This window comes from Epargyreus clarus, unplaced genomic scaffold, assembly GCF_041222505.1.
Source record: "Epargyreus clarus isolate Ecla_fem2 unplaced genomic scaffold, WU_Ecla_fem_2.2 ptg000014l, whole genome shotgun sequence".
Lineage (NCBI taxonomy): Eukaryota > Metazoa > Arthropoda > Insecta > Lepidoptera > Hesperiidae > Epargyreus > Epargyreus clarus.
Window position 1 is genome coordinate 9,842,514 of NW_027332222.1, and position 21,289 is coordinate 9,863,802.

The window sequence follows — 21,289 nt, forward strand, 5'->3', positions numbered from 1 at the left end:
ATGCCGCAAGACAGTGAAAACATAGCTCAGAATGAAATCCACAAAACTTTGAGTTTTTGTGACTTTTGCACGCGTAAAGTGGGTTTGTCCTTCATCGACGTGGCTCCGAAGAGTCTTATTCGGAAAATTGGAGTAAACCTGTGGTTGTTGCTGTCAGCAATTGTTTTGTTCTTGATGTCGGCTGGCGAGGTCGGGTATGTGACGAACAAGCTTATGACGTCATCGTCGGTTGAAGAGTTCGTTTCCAGCCTGCATATTGTAGGCTACGATACTATGAGTAAGTTATATTACCTCTTTACCTGACTGTGGAGAGTAGTTCTTCAAGCGTATGTATCTATGTCTTATTCGTTGAGATCTTCTACAGCCCAAACGGAATGATGGACCTATACGCTGTTTGTCTACCAACCACCGATACCGAGCCGATACTGATAATTAATGACGGCGCCGAAGTAGCGTACATACATTTACTATAGCAGCTTGTCCACCGCACGCCCGTCACCCGAGCACCGTCATCCCAGCCGCCGATATTTCGAGTAGATCGGCGTGACCGCTAGATCAGCACAGAGTTTTTGTCGGGCCGATGTGCCGGCAATATAAAACACGTTAGGTGTTGTTAGCCTGTTTAAATTGTGGGAGTGCTACTTCGGAGTGCCATTAACTATATTTGTAAGCAATTGGGTTTTTAATTTTAATAATAATTCTCTAGTTACTTACGTAGAAAAAGGAGAATTTGTGGTTTCGTTTATATGTTCGTTTAGTTTTTCGTTTGGCGCTCTTTTTAATTTGCTTCAAAAGTTAAAAGAAACTTTTAACAAAGTAGAACATTATGACGTTATTTAAGATCGCGTTTGTCAGTTACATTTACGTGATACGAATTGAAATAAACAGATGAAATGTATATTTTATTTATTTTGTCAACCATGCCTGGAATTGTGGAATAAGCATGACATAACAATAGGGTACCTTACAATAACTATACTTTCAATATCAATAGATTTCATACATTTCCTTTGTTATAGAATACAAGAATGTCTTCTCAGTAACAAAGGAGTAGCATCGATGTAAAGGTACAGAAAACGACAAATTATGAGTGAAATGAATTTCATTATAAAGCAAGCGGAGCCACTGATTTTGAAACATTCCAATTTCCGGCTTCTCATTGCGGCTCAGTGAACTAATTAAAATCAATCGCAAGCTTTTGACGGGCTGATTTCCGATTATTTTGTTTTTAAAAAGCGAAGTTAGTCATTTTTAAACTGGTTATTCGTCCACTGCACTGTGTAGTACCCGAATAGCACCGGTTTCTCTACCCATGGTTATCTTGAGATTAAATTAATGTTTACTAAGGGATTAAGTATGGACAGATAGATAGACAGACAGTTGTCAATCTGCGCAGTTATCCTCCTATTGTGGTCACCAACACCTGTTGTGGTATATAGACTAGATTTTTTATGATAAAAAAAACAGAAAACAGTTTTTGCACGCTCTCCTGATGGGAACATTATTAAGAACCATCAAGCATCAGGTTTTTTATGATATCACCATTCTTCGTTAGTTAAGTGCTATTAAAGTACTAATACGTAATAATTAATTTCAAATGCGGGCCAAGAGTATTCGGGGGTTGCTGCTCAAATGTTAACAATATTATATATTTCAGGTTTTGGGAAGTTACTAACGATATGGTACAAGAGAGAAGTGTTTAAACATCTTCTTAAAGACTTGGAGGATATTTGGCCGGTTTCTGTGCAAGATAAGGAAGCTGCAGAAATTAAACGTGAACGCCTTTCGGCTTTACGCATCGGACAATTTTGTAAGTTTTACTTACTACTCAAAAGGACCCCAGGGGCCCACCGAGTGTTGTGCTGAAGCTTTATTACTTTAAGTGAAGGAAGTTTTATTACTTATGACTATATAATTAAGTGTTTCTACTGGTTCTAAAGTAGAATTTGTCAGCATAATCATTGTTGCTACTGTACTGCGAAATTGTCATAATAAAGATTATTTCCTTTTCTGATTATTTTTCCTTATTTCTTGTTCTTTCATTTATATTCCTCCGAAAAGTAAGTAAGTATCGAATAACTAAGAAACATTAAGGTTTAGCTCTATTATTAAATCGGATCAAACAAGTCTAAGTTTTATTTTTCAGGGTATGCGTTCTGGAATATATTAGGGGTTTGGCTCTATAACTTAACTCCAATAATCGTATATCTATACCGGAAGATAGAAGGCAAATCCGCGTCTTTGGGTTACATATGGCTGCTGAGTTACCCTTTTGATAAGACCAAGCCCGGATATCACGAGTTCGCATTTTTCTTCGAGGCCTACGGCGGTAAGTTATTCATTGACTTTAGAATAGTATCAGCTTTGCCGGCGACTTGAGAGAAATACGTATTTATAGTAACAACAGGTAGAATGTGATCACATTTTTGTTCATGAAAAAGCACTTACCAATATAATACCTAGTTTTTTTATTTTTAAGATTAGAGTATCAAACGAGCTTGTGGTCTACTTATGGTAAGTGGTCACCATAGACTGTAAATAAATTAATATAGAACAGGGGATGTTGCTTGAGAACCAAAATGGTTGATTCATATGTAATTCAGCGGATCCATCCAGCGCTGGTACCGCTCAGGTTGAAACCCCTACGTCAGTAGGATAATATATCTATGGTTGAAACATACTCAATTTTACAAATTGTGATAAATATATTGAAAAAATAAAAATAAAAATATATTGAAAAAATAAATTTCTTCAACTACTTTACAACTTTTATTATTCCCGCTCAAAATGGAATTCAAACGTCAAGATGCGTTATTTTTCTGTCTTATGCTAACTCGTACAAACGTACCAGACAGTGATTATATAAATGATAAGTTATTATTATAAAAATAACACATCATGAAAATAAAAATTATTAATTTTAAAATAATTCCTATTTATTCTAGGTGTTGTATCAGTATGGTGTATGATCGGCTCAGATATGCTGTTTATGACGATGGCCAGTCATATTAGTATGTTGTTGCAAATTTTACAAGTGAAGATACGAAGGCTAGGCACCTTGCAGACAGGAATAGGCGGCAAATTGGCTTCGGGTGAAATGCAAGATTGTTACAGCGAAATCGTTTCTGTTGTAAAGATACATCAGAGGCTTATTAGGTATGTCATAAAAATATATTTTTTTCTTTTAGTATTTGAGAATACTATAAAATTTCTTCGTCATATCGATAGAAAGTAATTCAATAAGAAGATATTAAACTTACAATTAAAACTTTTATGAGAAAAAATACTTATTTACATAATTTACTTTTCTTTGCTTAGTAATAAAATGTAAATATGTTTTTGTTTCATAAAACTATTCTCTGTCCGTAAGATAAAATTATTGTAAGATCAGTACTGATGAGGGTGATTATCATTTTTTGTAAAGCTAGAATTGGCAAAAATGGACAAGGCCGTAAAAATTATTAATTAAAAAAAGTTAGAATTATGTTCTTATAATTGCAGGTACGGTAATGACTTAGAAGATGCTTTCTCAGTGGTGAATCTCATTAATGTGCTTCTGAGCTCGGTCAACATTTGCTGCGTCGTATTTAATATCGTGAGTAAATTGACATTTTATTGTAGGGAAATATACTGCCATTAAGAAGAGGGTCTCCTTTGAACTAAAAATTATACTTAATGCTATTTATTTCTTAATTTAATTTAATATTTAACATGAATATGAACATAGCAGTGATAGCCTAGTGGTTAAGAAACTCGGCCTCTCACTCGAGGGGTCCGAGGTTCAAATCCCAGGCTCTCTAATTTTTCGAAGTTATGTATTAGAAATTAATTATCACTTGCTTGAACGGTGAAGGAAAACATCGTGAGGAAACCTGAGAAATATTAAAAAGTTTTCAAAGGTACTCGTATATCAAGTCTACCATTTCGCACTTGTCCAGCGCGGTGGACTATGGCCTAATCCTTCTCATTCTGAGAGGAGACCCGTGCCCAGCAGTGGGACAGTAATGGGTTGATGATGATTTAACATGAACTAGTAGTGAATTATAGTAAACCTTGCGTTTAAAAATGTTTAAGATAATTTTACTTTCACGAGAACAAAGTTATTTACATTACAATATTAAGAAGTTCGCTGTAAAGTTAACTTAATTAATAATGAAGTAAATTAAGTTACATGTTAGTTTAAGCTATACAAAGCTCTTGTATTCAATGGAAATGTACACATAACGTATTATGTAAATTATTATATTAGCTTCTAGACCCGTGGATGGCCATGAGCAACAAGTTTTTCTTAGGAGCAGCTCTGACACAAGTGGGTATTCTGTGCTGGTACGCTGACGAGATCTATACTTCGGTAGGTGATGTTATTTTTTATATGATTCATTTTTTTTATAATATAGGAGGAGGACATCTGTCTGGCTTATATCAGATCTATTGTACTCTTATCTGAATGAGATTAAATGATAAATCTCCTACAGTTGTAGGATTTGTGCCCAGAAGCGGTATACAAAAAGATAATATCTAGTAGGACCATTCAAAATCTTTATATATATATATTTCTTATGTGCGTGTGTATGTCACTGAACTCCTCCTAAACGATTGGACTGATTTTGATGAAATTTGTTGTGTGTGTTCAAGGGGACTTGAGAATGGTTTAGATTCACAATTTAGTCCGTGGGATAAGGTTTTTTAATTAATATTTAATTCGTAAGTAGTTATAGAATCGGAAACTATGCATTTGATCAAGTGATGATCTTTAGCAAAGTTGTTGTCCAAGAGCCCACGAGGGTTTGGAGTTGGTAAGACCAATTTTCAACAGATTGCACCACTGTCATTCTAATGCAGGTACAAATTTTCTGTTTTATGTATGTCATATTATTTCTTTAAAATGCAGGCGAAGCCGCGGGCACCACTAGTATGTATATAAATTTTATTACAAAAAACCTAGCTACTTTATTTTGTTTGTGCACTTGAAGCTTTATTCTAAATAATGTACAATTAAGAACTTACTTAAGACTAAGTTAGTTTGCAGCATAATCTATTAGTATGATTGCAGAGCTCAGGTGTGGGCGATGCAGTTCACGAGAGCGGGTGGTACAATACTAACATACGGTGCCGACGCACACTACTCTTGCTTATGCAAAGGTTTGTTCTAACCATTTACGAAATGTAGTAGATATGTAGTGTGGCAAATACTAGCATGCAGTGAACATCTTAACAGATATTGTTTTGTGGAATTCATGTGACAAACGAGCAATATGTGGTCTACCTGTTTCTTTTAATTTTTTAAATTGTTTAACCTAACGAGTAAGCAGACGTGCTACTAGATGGAATGTAGACAACGCCAATGTAGACAACATTTGCAACACCAGAGGAATAGCTAAGCCATCACTGGCTTTGGATGAGAGCTCTTTTTGCACCTTTTTTGAAGAGCCCCATCAAACGTATCCATCATTGCTCATCATCATCATCGGAACACTCACCATTGTAAAGCCGGTAGAACACACCCTACCTGATGATAAAGTGATCAGCGTCGCCCATTGTCATAATAAACCCCAGATAAGATTACCACCTGAGACGCGGCTACGGATGCAGTGCTATCTTTGAAGACTAAATAGGAACGCTTTGTATAAATGTCTTCTCCGTACCACAACATTGAAACCAAAACACAGCAGCGCTGAAAACTGCTGTTATAAGGTAGAAATAGGTGTAGGTGTTTACATTAATAATGTTTTTGTTACAGATCGCAGAAGCCTCTTTACTTTACTGCCCTGAAATTTCGCTCTATCACAATGTCCACCTATAGCTCGGTATGTTTGTATATTATCTATTACATCTAATTTTGGATTTTATTTGGATTTAATTGTATTCGCATTAAAATACTTAAATCTGTTTCGAATGCTAATCAAAATCCAAGCTTCGTGAATATTTTAAGAAATTGAACTGAACTTAGTTTTTAATGTGTTAGAGACAGTACCCTTACCAGGAGTTTTTACGTTTCGACAAATATGACTGTTTTGGTATTTGTTTACGTATTTGCCCATACAAATTCCAATCAGCGCCCCTAGCGGATTGTGTCAGAACTAGGAAATCGTATGGCCCATACGTAAACAAATACCAAAACAGTAATATTTGTCGAAAGGTAAAAACTCCTGGTAAGGCTACAGTGCTTTGCGCAGACGATCCGCGTGGCGCAGCGGTCACCATACCGGTCTGACGCGCAAAGGGTTCCGGGTTCGATCCCCGGCCACACAGATATCTGAGTGATTAATTTAGATATCTGTTCTGGGTCTGGGTGTATTCGTCTTTGTGTGTGTCCATGGCATGCACGATACAGGGAATCCTAGTGTGGAGTATAGAAAGCGTTTAAGCGTTTATGCGTTTAAGGTTTTATGTTTTCTTGAAAGGGGACTACAGTCAAATAGACTGCACTACTTAGTTACACATGTATAATGTACGTTAGATTAGTTAGATGTATACGACTAAGTACTAAAGTGTAGCAGAGTATTTGCGGTCCACTTCGGGTAACGCTTTCTACTCTCGCAGCTCTACTAGGAATTATATGTGTCGTTAGTGGCAAAGAGATACACAAACACCCAATCAGGAACGGAAATCTAGATTATTCATTAAGATATCAAACGGGCAAAGTGACCTCTATGCCACATGGTCTTTACAAAGAACTATAGATATTACAGGTTTCGTGATAAGTTTAAATCACTTAGAACTTTTTTTATAACATAAGAGTGGACGAGCATGCAGACTACCTGATGGTAAGTGGCTACTACCGACCATGGACCATGTAATCAACCCCAGATAAAATTAGATTCCTAACGGAGTTCGCCCACGAATGCGTCGCTACTTCTGAGGACAAAGCTGGAACGCCTCGGATAAATATGTCTCCCTTACCACACAAGTATATTCAGTAAAATAAGCTTGCTTACTAGTTCTAGTTGGACACAAATGCGTTTCATTTAAATTTAAAATCATCATAAGAAATCAACTTGCGTTTATTTACGTAATAGAAAGCAAATGTAAACTTTAAATGAAATTGCATATTCCGTCGTGTCTGCGCACAGTTGCATCCGTATTATCAGATTAATTACTCCGGAGGTTAAAATTAAATTTACACCTATGTTGCCGAAAATGTTACGAGTACTTTCATTCCAACGTCACGGATTTATGTCACGAATTATCCAGTACATAATTTGAAATATGTTAAAAATATTTTCAAAGATTTGCATTAAAGGATATCGTGTAGATATAATCTAATTTAATAGTATTAAATCGATTATAATTACATATTGTAACTGTTTATTTGGCAGTGGTACTGAATATAAGTAACAACTGCTAAAATGCAATAATAACCGCTAACGTATCCTACGATCTGTACTTAGAAGTAAAATGTATTTACTATGTGTCATAACTGCAGAAAAAAATAAATACGTAGTGAAACCGTTTCTTACAGTAGTTTTTAAAGTTCCACTGTGTCGATTTACGAATTCATCTAGTGTAATTACATGCTTCATAATATTCAGATGAATAGTAGATAATTATTGTAAAAAAACCCGATGCCTATAAAATTTAGTATAATATGTCACTCCAACAATTTAGACGAATCCAACGACGCCTAATGAATCAAGTTAAAATTAAATTAAATAGTAAATTAAGTTAAAATCCGTCAAGCCATTTGAAGTGCTAGACGTGCCAAAGAATTAAGCATACATAGTACAAACGCTCGATAAACACTACCCTCCGCTTTTTGCTGGCTAAAAAATTTTACTGACGTCACTTCCTGTCCAGAAACATCCACGGTTGAAATCTATGTCTAACGTTATATTTTTATTCTTTTCAGATTCTCACAACCTCGTACTCGTATTTCACGTTGCTGTACACTGTTTACCGTAGCGACTGAATTTTAACTACATTTGCGAAAATTTACTGAGTACTGACTTGCGACGAGAAGTGGTTTGCGGTTATCGCCCTGACCTAAAACTAGAAGATATTGAAATAAAATAAAATATATGTTAATATAATGTATTTGATATTTAATGTATTATTTAAATCTAGCTGTTTATTTATTAATATACAAATAACATACACTTTTTGTAATTATATAATGTTACAGCGTAATAGTATATTTACATGAAATTAGATACATTAAGAGAGCATATTATTATGAGCATGTACCCCCATAGGGATACATCGGGCATGGGGAGACAAAATAGGCGTAAGGCGACTTATTACAAATTGGTAATAAGTTGTTCTGAAAATACTTCATTGGTCAACCAATCCGAAATGGTGTCAGTGTGAAGCGGGTTGACGATTTTTCTATGAAATTTTCGACAACCTAAGTCTACCTTATGACGTAACTATTTATTAATCTGTGTTATAGCCTTATGGCCTTTATATACCTAGGTATATTTAATCTTTTTTACTTTAGATTTGAATCAACAAATTCAATGCCAGGTGTCAGAACTTTAAACCATTTTTATTCCTACCCGTATGCTCTTTACAGCAAATATTTGAGCTCTAATAGATAGGCACTTTAAGCTGTATTTGCATTTGATGAAATGTTTACGCTGTTTTTCCAGTTGAAACAGCTGTGACAGATAACACCTGTGTGCTATAAATTCAGGATCGTCTGTTAGGATTATTCATGTGGTTACAATATATCTCATTTCTGAGTATGGAAATTATAATGCTGGAGCATACTCGACCACGTTAAACGAGCTCTTAGATGAGAGACCTTATAATTGTCCCAGTAATTCTGAAAATATTTATAGAAGAATTATAAAGAAAAGTTAATAAATGGTTATGATATCCTCGGAAGTAGTGAATGCATGTTGAAAGTGTCTTAAGTTATTTGTAACTTATGTTTGAATTCTATATTTTTGGAGGGACACAATAAATTTGGGATGCGTATGTCATTTTGATTTAGTTTCTGGCTGGCTGCTAGCCTGCTACGCTCCCAGTTCTACTGGTCACACTGCCTCTCTCTACAGCTAAGATAATCTTTGACTGTAATGAACTATATTGATCCATTTCACATTGACGAGGGAAACTAATGATTAACCCGAGAGGTTGTGGAATTTACACTGTTTTTCCTGCACAGATTTATGTAGCAAATAAGCAGACAATACAAAGATACGAAAATGTACGTTCTACGTGTAAATACGCCACTATTCGATGGAAACGGAACTGAATGGGTACGATTGATCTTGGAGAACAATGTGTATTGTTTTGCTTACGGTACAAGCATGACGTTGATTGACCCGTCTAATCTATTATTACCTGTCGGATAGACCCTGATTCATGGGTACTGTGGTTGATAGGTTGGGCTATGGTATCCAATTGGGCATTAGAATAGGATATAATGGTAACAACGCAGGTGTATATGGAACAGATAATACAATAAGCGATAGATCGGATATAGGGAGGAAAAGTGTCACCCACGACTTATTGGGTTGATTAGAGGGACAGAAGATTTGAAATGAAAATCATGAAAATATTCTGTCACAGGGCTCTATCCCTATTTAGGGAACTGTAATAGATACTTGAAATTTTCATAGAACGTGAATAACGCCGCTATAGCAAAAAAAATAGTAAAAATAAAAATTCCTTTAAATAAAAAGGGCTCACCATACAAAATTTCCACAATGCACTCACTTTTATAGCTGCTATGATAATACTAAAAATAAAAATCAAATGAAAATTTGGTGCTACGGAACCACCGTAAACGATTTCGACTTACACTTGGCCAATTATTGTTGCAGGACAACGTATTCCCAGGTCAATTTGTAAGAATTATACGATATTTTTTTTTGTTTCTGAACACTATAAGGGAACACGAAATTAAGCATTTGACTATAATAATGACGAAATATTTGACTATTTGTACTTCTATACAGGCTTGAAATACAATGCCATCACAAATTATTAATGTGTAGTGAAAATGGCCGGTCTGCAACGGTCTCTCAAACAGAAAGTTTGTACCAACCATTCATGTTGGAACAAACTACACAACTCGTTCATAGAACAATTTAACACAATATTGTTACAGCGAACAATACCTTTTCGTTTCGTTTATGGAGTTGAACTGTAAACAGAATGTCGTACAGGTGTTAGACCTTTTCGCAGTTCTACCTTTTTATAGTTTCGTTGTATTCATAGTTCGAATTCGGGTGCATCATCGTAGTATTATCATATAGTATTAGTATGTCTCCTTTATATTTTACTCTGTAGACTAGTTTCAGTGTTTTCGTAGAAGATTCAAACCTATGAACGGTTTGAGGTAGTACTCGTATTACTTAGTTTGTTTTACTTTTTGTTGGCAAGAAGGAAACCTTTAAAAGATCCGTTAGGGTGGGAGCGTTAGACTATATAGGATTTCTACGAATATTATGGACGAAGTGAGCTAAGAGGAAACAATATATTCACTACAAATGGCTTTTATTGGGAAATATAGCACACATACTCTAAGCAGAGCCCCACCATTTCCTGTGACTTATATTTTACAAATGATAGTTAAACGAGAATATTACATTTTAGTACCGAAAACCATAAACTCCGTTTCCAGTGAAAATACTATATTTTAGTACTAAAAACCATAAAGCCATATTCTAAAAAACATGACAAGCAATAATTAATTTCTAGTATTTTTAATTAAGAAAATAATCGAGTCGACGACCGAAGCGTGATTAATTTTCATGAACGGAAACAAATTGAAATCTGCGACTAGTATTGATGGTTTAAATTGAAGATTTATTTTTAATTATGTCGACCCTACGTAAATTAATATTAATTGTTATGGAGGAACCTACAAAACGAACATTAATGCCGTGGAATGATGAGAATATAGGAAAATACGTATTACAGGATAATTCCTGAGTAATATTTAGGTACTTTGTTCAAGCTTGTACTGGGTTTCTGTAAGTATTCATATATTTTAAGCTCAATACTGGACATCTCCTATCAAATGGGTAAGGGTAGTCTTTGAATTTGTCTATAATTGTTGTGTAACAAGTACCTAACAAATTTCGCAAGAAGACGTTGTATATATCTTGGTATAAATTCATTACACATTTCTAAAAACATTAATAAGAAAGAATTTGTAGGATAACAACTCACGGCTAAGTTAGAAAATGTAATCTCAAATTAATTTGTTTGGTATGATCCACTCCAAAATGCTTTTTGGAAGAGTATAATAAACCTGGTGTTAGTAGTTGATTTTTTTAAATACAATTTATCTAAAAGTGTTTTAATTACATTACTCTTGCTCGATAAAGAAATAAGTAACATCTGCGTCATATTTAATGCCCGTATGAATAGTTCACATAATTTGTTAATGTACTTAGTTAAGCCAGATTAATGCAACTTCATAACTGCGACTCCCGAACTGTACTTAGTACCTTGGATATGTTATTAATTGCAAGTTCGCAATAGTTGCTCAGTATAATACCGAGATAAGCTTCTCCTACGTTATAGTTCCTGCACTAAATGTTACGTTAACATTAAGCTGAATTACTCAATGATGCTTAGTAAAGCTAATATCTATCTATACTTTTAAAATACTTGTTCACTTGTTCAGACTGACTGATTGTAGACCCTAAAGTACTACGTGAAATTTGGACAATAGCTTACTTTTATGACCTAGGTAGCCACTAAGGATTATTTAAAAAAAATCCACTTATAAGAGGGTTATAGATAAGTAGTTGGAGGTTTATTTGAAATTGAGCCAATTTTGAAGTACGATCTATGAAATTTTGTGGCTTTCTGCTTACAAGTAATGATATGATTATTTATTTTTGGAAAATCAATACTAAGGGGGCTAAATATGTTTTAAAGTTTATATTATATTACGCAATGATTCACGCGTACGAAGTCACTGGCAAACGCTAGTATTCGATATTCCTCTGTTTCACATTTGTGTCTCCGATAATTCAATGGTATTGCGAGGATTATGCCGCATTTGGCACCACCCCAAAATTTTAACGAGTCAAGTTGCCGACTGTAGCCACTAGATCAGGCCCGGGGTCAATGAGCTCTACAATAACAATGGCTGGCTGGCTTATTTCTTTTTGGCTCAAATTGTATTGCTCAAGAACGAACGCGGAAGAGGATACTAATAAAATGGAACGTATTATAGAGATGTAATATATTGGATAAAGTACATGTAAGGACGCTTTTTGTATGGTAGAACTTGTTTGATGTTCTGTATTAGGGCTGTAGTATAGAGTTACTATTTATTGGTTTAGTAAAAACAGCAGTTTTTATGTAGTCCTCATGGGTAGTAACGCATTAGTATCTTATAATTCAGATTTAAAGGCACGTATGAAGTGTAGTGGCCATTTGCCATCAAACGGACTATTCATCTATCATATACACTTCCTCTGACATAAAATTATTTGTACTGATTCTAGATATATGTTCTTGTAGGAGTTGTCAGTTATATAGATAATAGATTAATACAGTGTCGATTAGAAGCCACTACTTGTCAGTATCCATAATTATTGTAATGTAACGAATTAACCTATATCGATTTAAGTATACTTAAAATGCGATAAACAATAATTCGATGTTTTAATAGGTGGTCTGCACTGCTCAGTATATTCTCAGACATTGAAAGAAAAATAAGATACTTGTAACATTTTGAGAGCATAGTTATATCTTAACTTGTGTAGTAGTCAAATAGGATTTTAGGTAGCTATAATACTATAGCTAAAGTACTTAAGGGCGTACAGAAACTAACAAGTTAAGTCAAGACGCGGTGGGGTTGCCTGTCTGGGTATTACAAGCTCGCATTTAGCCGCCTTTGTGGGATTAAGTCACGCCTGGATCCGCTTAAACTTCACCCGCCGTTTATTTCCTAACAGATTTTTGTTCGGTAAATGTTTTAGGTAAACCTCTTGAAGTGGAAAGTTCAAGTTAAAATGAGTGGTCAGCGTCGTATACGCGCAAGTAAGAAGAGTGTATTTTTGGCTACGAAAGACGTACATTATTAGTTATAAATGTTATATATAGGTACTTTACTTTTAAATTTTACACATATTGATACAGCAGAACTTATAAGAATGTAATTTACCTTTAAAACTTGGTACGATAAGGGAAACCAAGAAAATTACGCGACACTTACAAAAAGTGAACAATTTTGTAAGCATCTTAATGTTACATTCTTTTATCAAAAAGCACGGGGTGCGTTCCTAAATTGCGGCGTAGATATAACAACTATATATACATATCCGTATTTATTGTAGAAATATAGGCAGATAATATATAGGTTCTTGTCCTTTTAAACAACCAAAGGAGATGAATGTTTAAATATCATTCCCTAGTGCTTATTTAGGAATATATAATATAATTATAAGGAATTTCTGTGTAAAATTTATTGTTTAAAGTATTAAAGATATAATAAAGAGCTTTAATGTATAAGAAAATCAATTTTCTAAATGTCTAAAGTCGACTCGACTTTAGCCATAAGCTGTTCAGAAGTAGGAAAGTCAGGCTTCTTTCTTTACGAAATATCATTTTTTGATTTTACCAAAGTACGTGCTTCGTGATTCTTTTTTTAGAGTAAAGGCTATGTTATCGAATATACCTTAATAATGCTTACCTATACTACTCATATATGGAAGAAATAGATAGACAAAATACCTTAGAAGCTGCGGTGTGCTCAAACTAAACATAAAAACCATAAATATTCTGCCTCCTTCAATAGAAACTAAACATTATATAAAAAGCTTAAAAGAAATAGTACAAACCCACTTTGTAAAGAGAACTTTGTACGGTTTATTTCGTTACTTATCGACTCTACACTAGCCCATAAGCCTCTTGAGCGAAGTAAAGGAGTAGTACTTATCTCTTTACGAGAACACCGTAAGCTTCTTTCTGATTTTATACGAGAAATACGTGCATATTTTGTACATTTTTGTTGCTTTAAATATTGAACGAAATAAAATACCTAAGCTACTTATAAATACTTATCAAGTTAGGAGACTTATTTCGTAAATTTGTTAGAGTAAATACAATATAAGTCAATTTATTATTCAATGCTTATATTATGAATGAAATCTTTATGAACTATGGTAAAATAATGCTTTATTTATTATTTTGTTACAGTTTAATAGGCTGTTACTTAGTAGCATGGTTTCGAGTTTGCTTTAGATTTTAACTAATTAAAGAGTGAAGACGTACATATGTCTAAACGTAATTGAAAATATCGACTCTAACACCGAGTTTTATGTTGTTATTATCCTTAGAGGAATGGAATTAAGATTTTTTTACTTAGTATTACTAGAAAATTTTGGAGAAATTTGGATAAATCCTTTGTAATTAAGTATTAATTCGGAACACCTCAATGTAACCTCCACAATTTATATAATTATGTTCTTGTAAGTTGTAGAAACTCATCTAGGTTATATAAATTATTTTAAGATAATATTAATAAGGTTCCTATTAAATTCAGACTATATTTTATAAAGTTAGCCGTTGTATTAAAATATCCGCCGTTGCTACGACTTGCAATCTTAATAATGATGCAGATCTCGGCTTGGACGTCTCCGCATTAATTTTCACCGTCCCCCACAGAATTCAATTACAGGTACATGAATAAACATTCCTTTTTGCTGCCATAGTCTCGGACTTCATTGAAATATCCGGTAATTGAAATCGAGCATAACTGCACAGCCGTGAACATTCTAAGGTTTATATTTTTTAGAAATAGAAAATTTACAGAATTGATTTTTTTTTTAATTTTTAAATATGTGAATTACTTTTTTACGATTTTAATAGCTTATTTTTAACTTTATAATATTTTTAACCTTACTTAAATAATGTAAAAAAGACATAACTAAATACGTTTGAACACACATTAAGGTTCCACAAGTTATTTGGAACCAAGTCCTCGATCCCCTTCAGTCCTTAAACGTTAGTTACATAAAATTGTAAGTACACTAATATATATAATTTTAGATATGTAAATTCTTCATTCAGATATGTGTCTAACGGAGAATCAAACACTTAACTTTCTGCAGGGCTGATTCTGGAAAAAAGACCATTGTATAATTACAAGATTAACCAAACTAATTACGCTGGGTCTATCTAATCTGAAGTGAAAATTAATTAATCAATTTCAGATTAGATAAACTTAGATAATCTTTAAGTTATCCGAATAATCTACTATAGTTGTAAACCATTCAGTCTACTAGACAATAGAACAATACCCACTGCTCATAATAGTTACCGAATTACTTTAGCCGCTTTCTGTAACAAGGACTTGTGGCATGCTAAGGTACATGCATCTACGTTAATTAAGCCTCTACGAGCGGCTACACAAAGTTGTGGTTATGCGCTACGACGTAGCAAGCACAAGTAGGTGCTCGTAGCGGTGGCGTTTGTAGTGCCTGAGTACCTTTATAGCTAGCAAAGCTATACTTTGTGATTATGGATACTTGAAGCCATCTCACTAGGTTTGTTACAGCGGATCTATTCTAGTAAAATAATGTTTTTTTTAATGGACTGACCTAGGTTCAATAGTTAATTATAAGCTATTTGAAATATAAATTATTTTTTGTAATTAGATTAGATAAAGTACAATTATCCTGCAATCATATTATTATTTTTGTTAATAACTAAATTGAAGTAAATTAATAGCGCTTTGGTAACCAAACTAATTTTGTCATATTCATAAAAGTAAGTTGTTTTTTTTGGTAAAAGTTAAATAATCCCTGATATATCTGTAAGATGAATGAAAATATTTGAAATAGCTATTTGGATTTTAGATTAAAAAATGTTTCTATGCTACGAAAACAAAGAAAATTTTATATTATTCCACATTTTTCATCTCATTATATCTGAGAGCTGAGATAAATTTCATTACAATGCTTTCAGAAAATTGATACAAAGGATCCCTAGAGATTTTGAAGGCGACACTTAATTTGCATTCATGAGAGTCATTCTTCAAAAATTAAATTTATTTCGCCACAATTCTAAAAATTTTATTTGTATTTTTTATATTTTCAAAATATATTTCAGCCTTTGCTATTTGTTTTGTTTGTTGTGAAGTGAAAAAATTGTAAACCTTATAAAGATGACGCGGATTAAGTCACCAATTTTTTAATAAGTTGGTGACTGTGATTAACGCCACAGTAAAATTAATAATCTTTAAAAAAATACTCACTTTTAGAGAATATTCAAGTAAATAAACATACATTGCTTACATAACTCAAAATACTCGTAAATTATAAACAATACGTGAGGACTTAATAATTTTACATGACAGCCTTTGTCATGTAAAATTATTAAGTCCTCGCGATCACCATCATTTGTAAATAGCTTAGTGAGTTATGGCCGTCCATTTGGTTTGTGGTTTAGTGTGACCTACCCTAGAGAGTAGATAATAGTAGGTAATAAATATACCCTATTAGATAATAGGTGGGTGAAAACGTGTTTGTAGCTGTCAAAAATCATATAAAATGACGATGACTTCGAATGAATTATGATATAGTGTCGGTATGTATTTCTTAATCAAATGAATTTATAATTGTTACATTTCTTAAAAAAATACATTTGTGAGTTAAGAAATTAAAAATATATTTTTTATTTATTGTTAATTAGAACGATACATAAATCACTTGCACTAATAAACATGTCAAATTTTTAATATGTCAAAAAGATCTTGTTATTCCTTTTTGTTGTTAAAGTTTATTTATTTACGAAATATATATAAATATATATATTTCGTAAATAAATAAAAAAAATATAATGAAAAATGCGTATTTATTGCTTTATTTAATACTTAAGGGTCTGTATGCGTGTTACTAATAAATTATTGCTATATGGCATTTATGAATGAATGGGGTAAACCCCAATGTGGCGAAGTGCTCGAGACCTAGCAAAGTTATTAAGCTGTGAAGCGATTTTGATTACACCACTGAGATGTCAACAGTGCGAAGACAGAATTATAATTGCGTTCCTCTGTCGCCTTGTGTTGCAGGAATTCCTTCAGAGCGGAGGAATTTATATCATTAATAACAGTATCCAAATGTTTAACCTTTTAACCATTTACGGTTACAATCATATCAGAAAACTAGACAATTATTATAATAAAAATCTCGACAGTTTAAAAATAAAGCGTATGTCATTCCCAAAATCTCGACAAATGCAACGACACTCATATGTTCATTTGTCACCGTTTGGCTCACAGGGCGTAACATAGAATGAGGCATACAAACAACAAATAACATTACCTTCCGCAATTGGGTAAAAGGGTAAAAAACAATTTTCCTCCATTTATTCTTTATGAAACGGTTTTAATAAATTTCACTTTTATAATGGTAACGATCAAATGGATATTTAAAGTAATAACATCATAATTCGGTAGTTGGCTAGATGAATTTAATTATTTTATAACATTTGCTAAAACCGAACATGCTATGAATTGCTTCATCAATAAATTCATTCATTAGCATTTAAATAGTACGGATAAAATTACTCCCAATGATTTATTACTGTGAAAATTTTATTAGCTGGCTATTCGAAAAGCGTGTTTTAAATATGTTAGTAATTTTAACTTTAAAATTTAATATTCAATGTGCTGTTTTCCTAATATATTTTATCAACAATATAAAAAGTTATGTTAACATATTTAACATGGGAATAAAAAATATACATTTCATTTTTATTATTTATAATACAACATTGCTAAGTATGTTATGGGAATAAAAAAATACACATTTTGTTTTTATTATAAAGCAATGTTGGCAACATTGCTTTATAAAAGTTACTATATAAGTATGGACAAAACTATTCATACATTTAATTTGTATGGTTCATTGTTGGCTTACATTGCTCTAATGCAGATAGGTGAGGGAATGTATGGTCTATCCTTGTAGACATTGGTTATTTACCTACTAAGAATCAAGTAGTAGTAATAAGCAAGTAGATTTCGATCGTGCTCAAAGTTGCCTGACTTTGTAGATTAGTTCTACTATTTATAGATGCGATCTACCCAAGCCGTGGTTATAATTAAAAAAAAATCACAGAAGTTTATCAAGCATTGTCATGGAGAATATTGGCAGAAGAAACATCTCTTTTATGCTTCATAGTCAATTCACGTTTGAAGGTTCCTATTTTAAGTCTCTTCACATCTTTCATGTCAGCAAACATGCTCTTAAACTATTTCAAGAAAGTGTTAAGAAAAAGACTGTGACAACTTCAGGGTGACATTCTTTGAAAAGCCTTTTCTATAAGTATCTTGTGAATGCACTCGTGATATACAGAATCTTAGTTTGGGCACGTACAAGTGACTAATCTCTGTAGAAAGCACTTCAAAAGCATCGTGAGTTTCAAAGTAGCCATGACGAAGAGCTGGCTCTTAGCAGCTACTTGAGTGGCTGAATGACGTACCGACGGCCTTGTCTGATTTAAAAATGAAATTAGTGCATTAGCTTTCAAAATGCTTAAGAATGTTGTGGAAACACTGTATGCAATTTGATAGGTAATTGTTCGGGAGCAAGTTGGCTTCTCGTTGTGCATACTTGATGTTGGCTTTGACCGTGCAGACATAGTTTTGGTGGTTTATATGTGTCCTTAACAAAGCAATTTGCATTTTTTTTTATGTGGCTCATATAACTCATACCAACTCGAATTGATTGACATTTGACAAGTATTTTAAAACGGCTCATTACCATCTAGTAATAATTCGTGGATAACTAATTTCTTTCCTTGTCCGATCTATTTTTTGTAAATAGTTACAATATTTAAAAATAACTTTTATTTGACATTGGATTTTATTAAAATTACCTTCAAATTTAAACGAAAGTCAAAAAGATGAAAGTATCATGACTTTTAAACTTACAAGAATTTGACTTAAGAAAGTGCAAACTCCTCAGCTTAGCTGTTTTAGTAAACTTTGTAAGCTGATATTAAAACTTTTCGTTGTAGTTGTTTACAATTATATTAACTCAGTATATAATTTTAGGGGAATTTCATTCCAGACTCTCCACAGAAAAATGTGAGGTATCTTAAGACAAGATATTTGCATTTGATTTTATCTTTTGAAGATGGTAGAACCCTTTGTGGTTCGACTCCGGCGGCACCACCGCCACACCTATTTCTGCCTAATAACAGCAGTGTTAGTCGCTGCTGTGTTCCGTTTTGAAGGGTGTGATTAGGTTGACATAGACTTTTGCGAGGCGTTCTAGCTTAGTTCTCAGGGGTAGCGGCGCATCTGTGGCCGACCTCAGGTAGGAATATCTAATCCTATCTGGGGTTGATTACAGATGTCCATGGGCGGCAGTAGCCACTTACCATCAGGTGGACTGTATGCTCGTCTGCTACTCCTATAAAAACAAAAAAAATCTTGCTTGAAAACTGACCAACGTGCAAAGTGCCAATATATCTCTGTAAGGCATGCACCAGGTTTGACTCTCAGTTGATATATAATAGTGGTACATTTACGTTAGTCACATCTTTAATCAACCCCAGATAAGGTTAGCTTCCTACTTGAGGTCGGCCACATATGCGCTGTTACATCTGAGGACTAAGTTGAAATTACTCCAAAAAGTAAGTTCACTTTACGACACCCATAACATCAGAACACAGCAGTGGATAATACTGCTGTAATTAGGCAGAAATAGGTGTAGCCGGAGTCGAACCTTGAACTATCCCTTAAAACGCACAGAAAAGTTTGGTATTGAGTTATTCAGTTTATGGAAACAGAAAAGGCTTAATACAATAAATTGTAGCCACATCATCCATTGTTTATTTTAATAATGTGGTCAACCAATATTGGTAAAATTTTGTCAATAATGTCAATAAATGTTTATTGTGCGGTACTAATATACCACAAATTGTCATATAATTGTATTTAGTGGTTTATTGAAACACAATAGGTGTGCTCATCCAAATGACCACAACAACCGCATTCAGATTCACGATTATTCTATTAAAGAAACGAGCTGGTCATTAATAAAAAACACATCATTATTATACGAAGATAAGACTCCTTAAAAATATAGCTTACATGAAACCTACAATTTAGATAAATACAACGACACCTTACATTTTGAAGGTGGTAGTACCCTTTGTGGTTCGACTCGGCGGCAACACCGCCATATTATATGTGTGATTTTAAGAAAAAAAAGCTATTCTGGACTAAAATTTTTTAGACAACCCATTTGCAATATACTTTTTGGCATATTTAATTTCACATAAAAAAGGTTTCATCCATTAAGCAGCTCGGTGAAGGTCGTCTTATATCGGAATCTCAGACCATATTATGACAATTTGATCATCATTTATTTGTTGAACAAACAAAAAATACCACAATAACATTAATATTTTCTCAAACCATAATAAATTAATCACTTTGGGCCAAATTGAATGAAAATAAATACGAATTTAACGAAATAGTAATAAATAAGTACTAAAACGATTCTTTTTTTCAAATTTTAATACTTATTATTAAATATTAATCTTATTCTTTGGTCACGCTATAGTTATATTCAGAAGTTAGAATCGACGTTACCTTTTTAATTTTTATTTCACATTTGGTTTTACTTCTCCTGAATTAATTTCATCATAGGAGTTGAAGCGGACCATGGCTTCCCTAAGCTAATCTTAATAGCCAGTCTAGAGATTTAATTAAATTTTTTGCTCCACACATGGAGGATATTATAAAAAATACTGCTTTCTATAACCTCGCAAAGAGTGGAAAGAATAAAAGGCGATGCTATCCACAGGATGTTTCGATAATTAATAGTCTTTTCACCCAATTTGGAACGAGTAGTCCCGATCCTCCGCTGTTCTCATCTCTTATTCGTAGAGTAGAGTTGATATGATAGTTCATCCATCCGTAAATGGTAGATATTTTTCTGAAATATTCACATAAAATTATGTAGTACATTACAACACTGCTACAGTACGTACTACAGCACCATGTTGGAATTTGATCCCGGCATTAGTTACTTATTATGATTTCATGCGTTATTCCGAAATTTTAAAATAAAAATATAATGTTTCGTGTTAAATTTCACATAACTTACATAGTTTAGATATACAAGGATACAAAAGTATAATGTTATCACCCCATCAATAATTTAAAAACATGCATGGAATATGTAAGGGAATACTTTTTTACGCGTAAGTTATAAAATGAGAATTTAATCAAAGGTAAATTTCTTCGTCAATAGTTATGGATCAAGCGGTATTTGAAAGTGGTTACACCGGAAAGAGTTTCATACTCGTAAAAACATATTCATTATGCCTGCAGATGTAATTACTGAATACGCTGAAA

At 33.3% G+C, this 21,289-nt stretch overlaps 1 protein-coding gene across 1 annotated transcript; it reads left to right on the forward strand.

Moving 5' to 3' along the window:
- Positions 1-7,909, forward strand: LOC140747096 (odorant receptor 4). Its single transcript, XM_073079347.1, has 9 exons — positions 1-277; positions 1,658-1,810; positions 2,147-2,329; positions 2,946-3,156; positions 3,502-3,595; positions 4,250-4,351; positions 5,054-5,142; positions 5,741-5,807; positions 7,850-7,909. The coding sequence occupies exons 1-9, from the start codon at positions 1-3 to the stop codon at positions 7,907-7,909; spliced, it is 1,236 nt and encodes a 411-aa protein (XP_072935448.1).
- Positions 7,910-21,289: the final 13,380 nt, after the last annotated feature.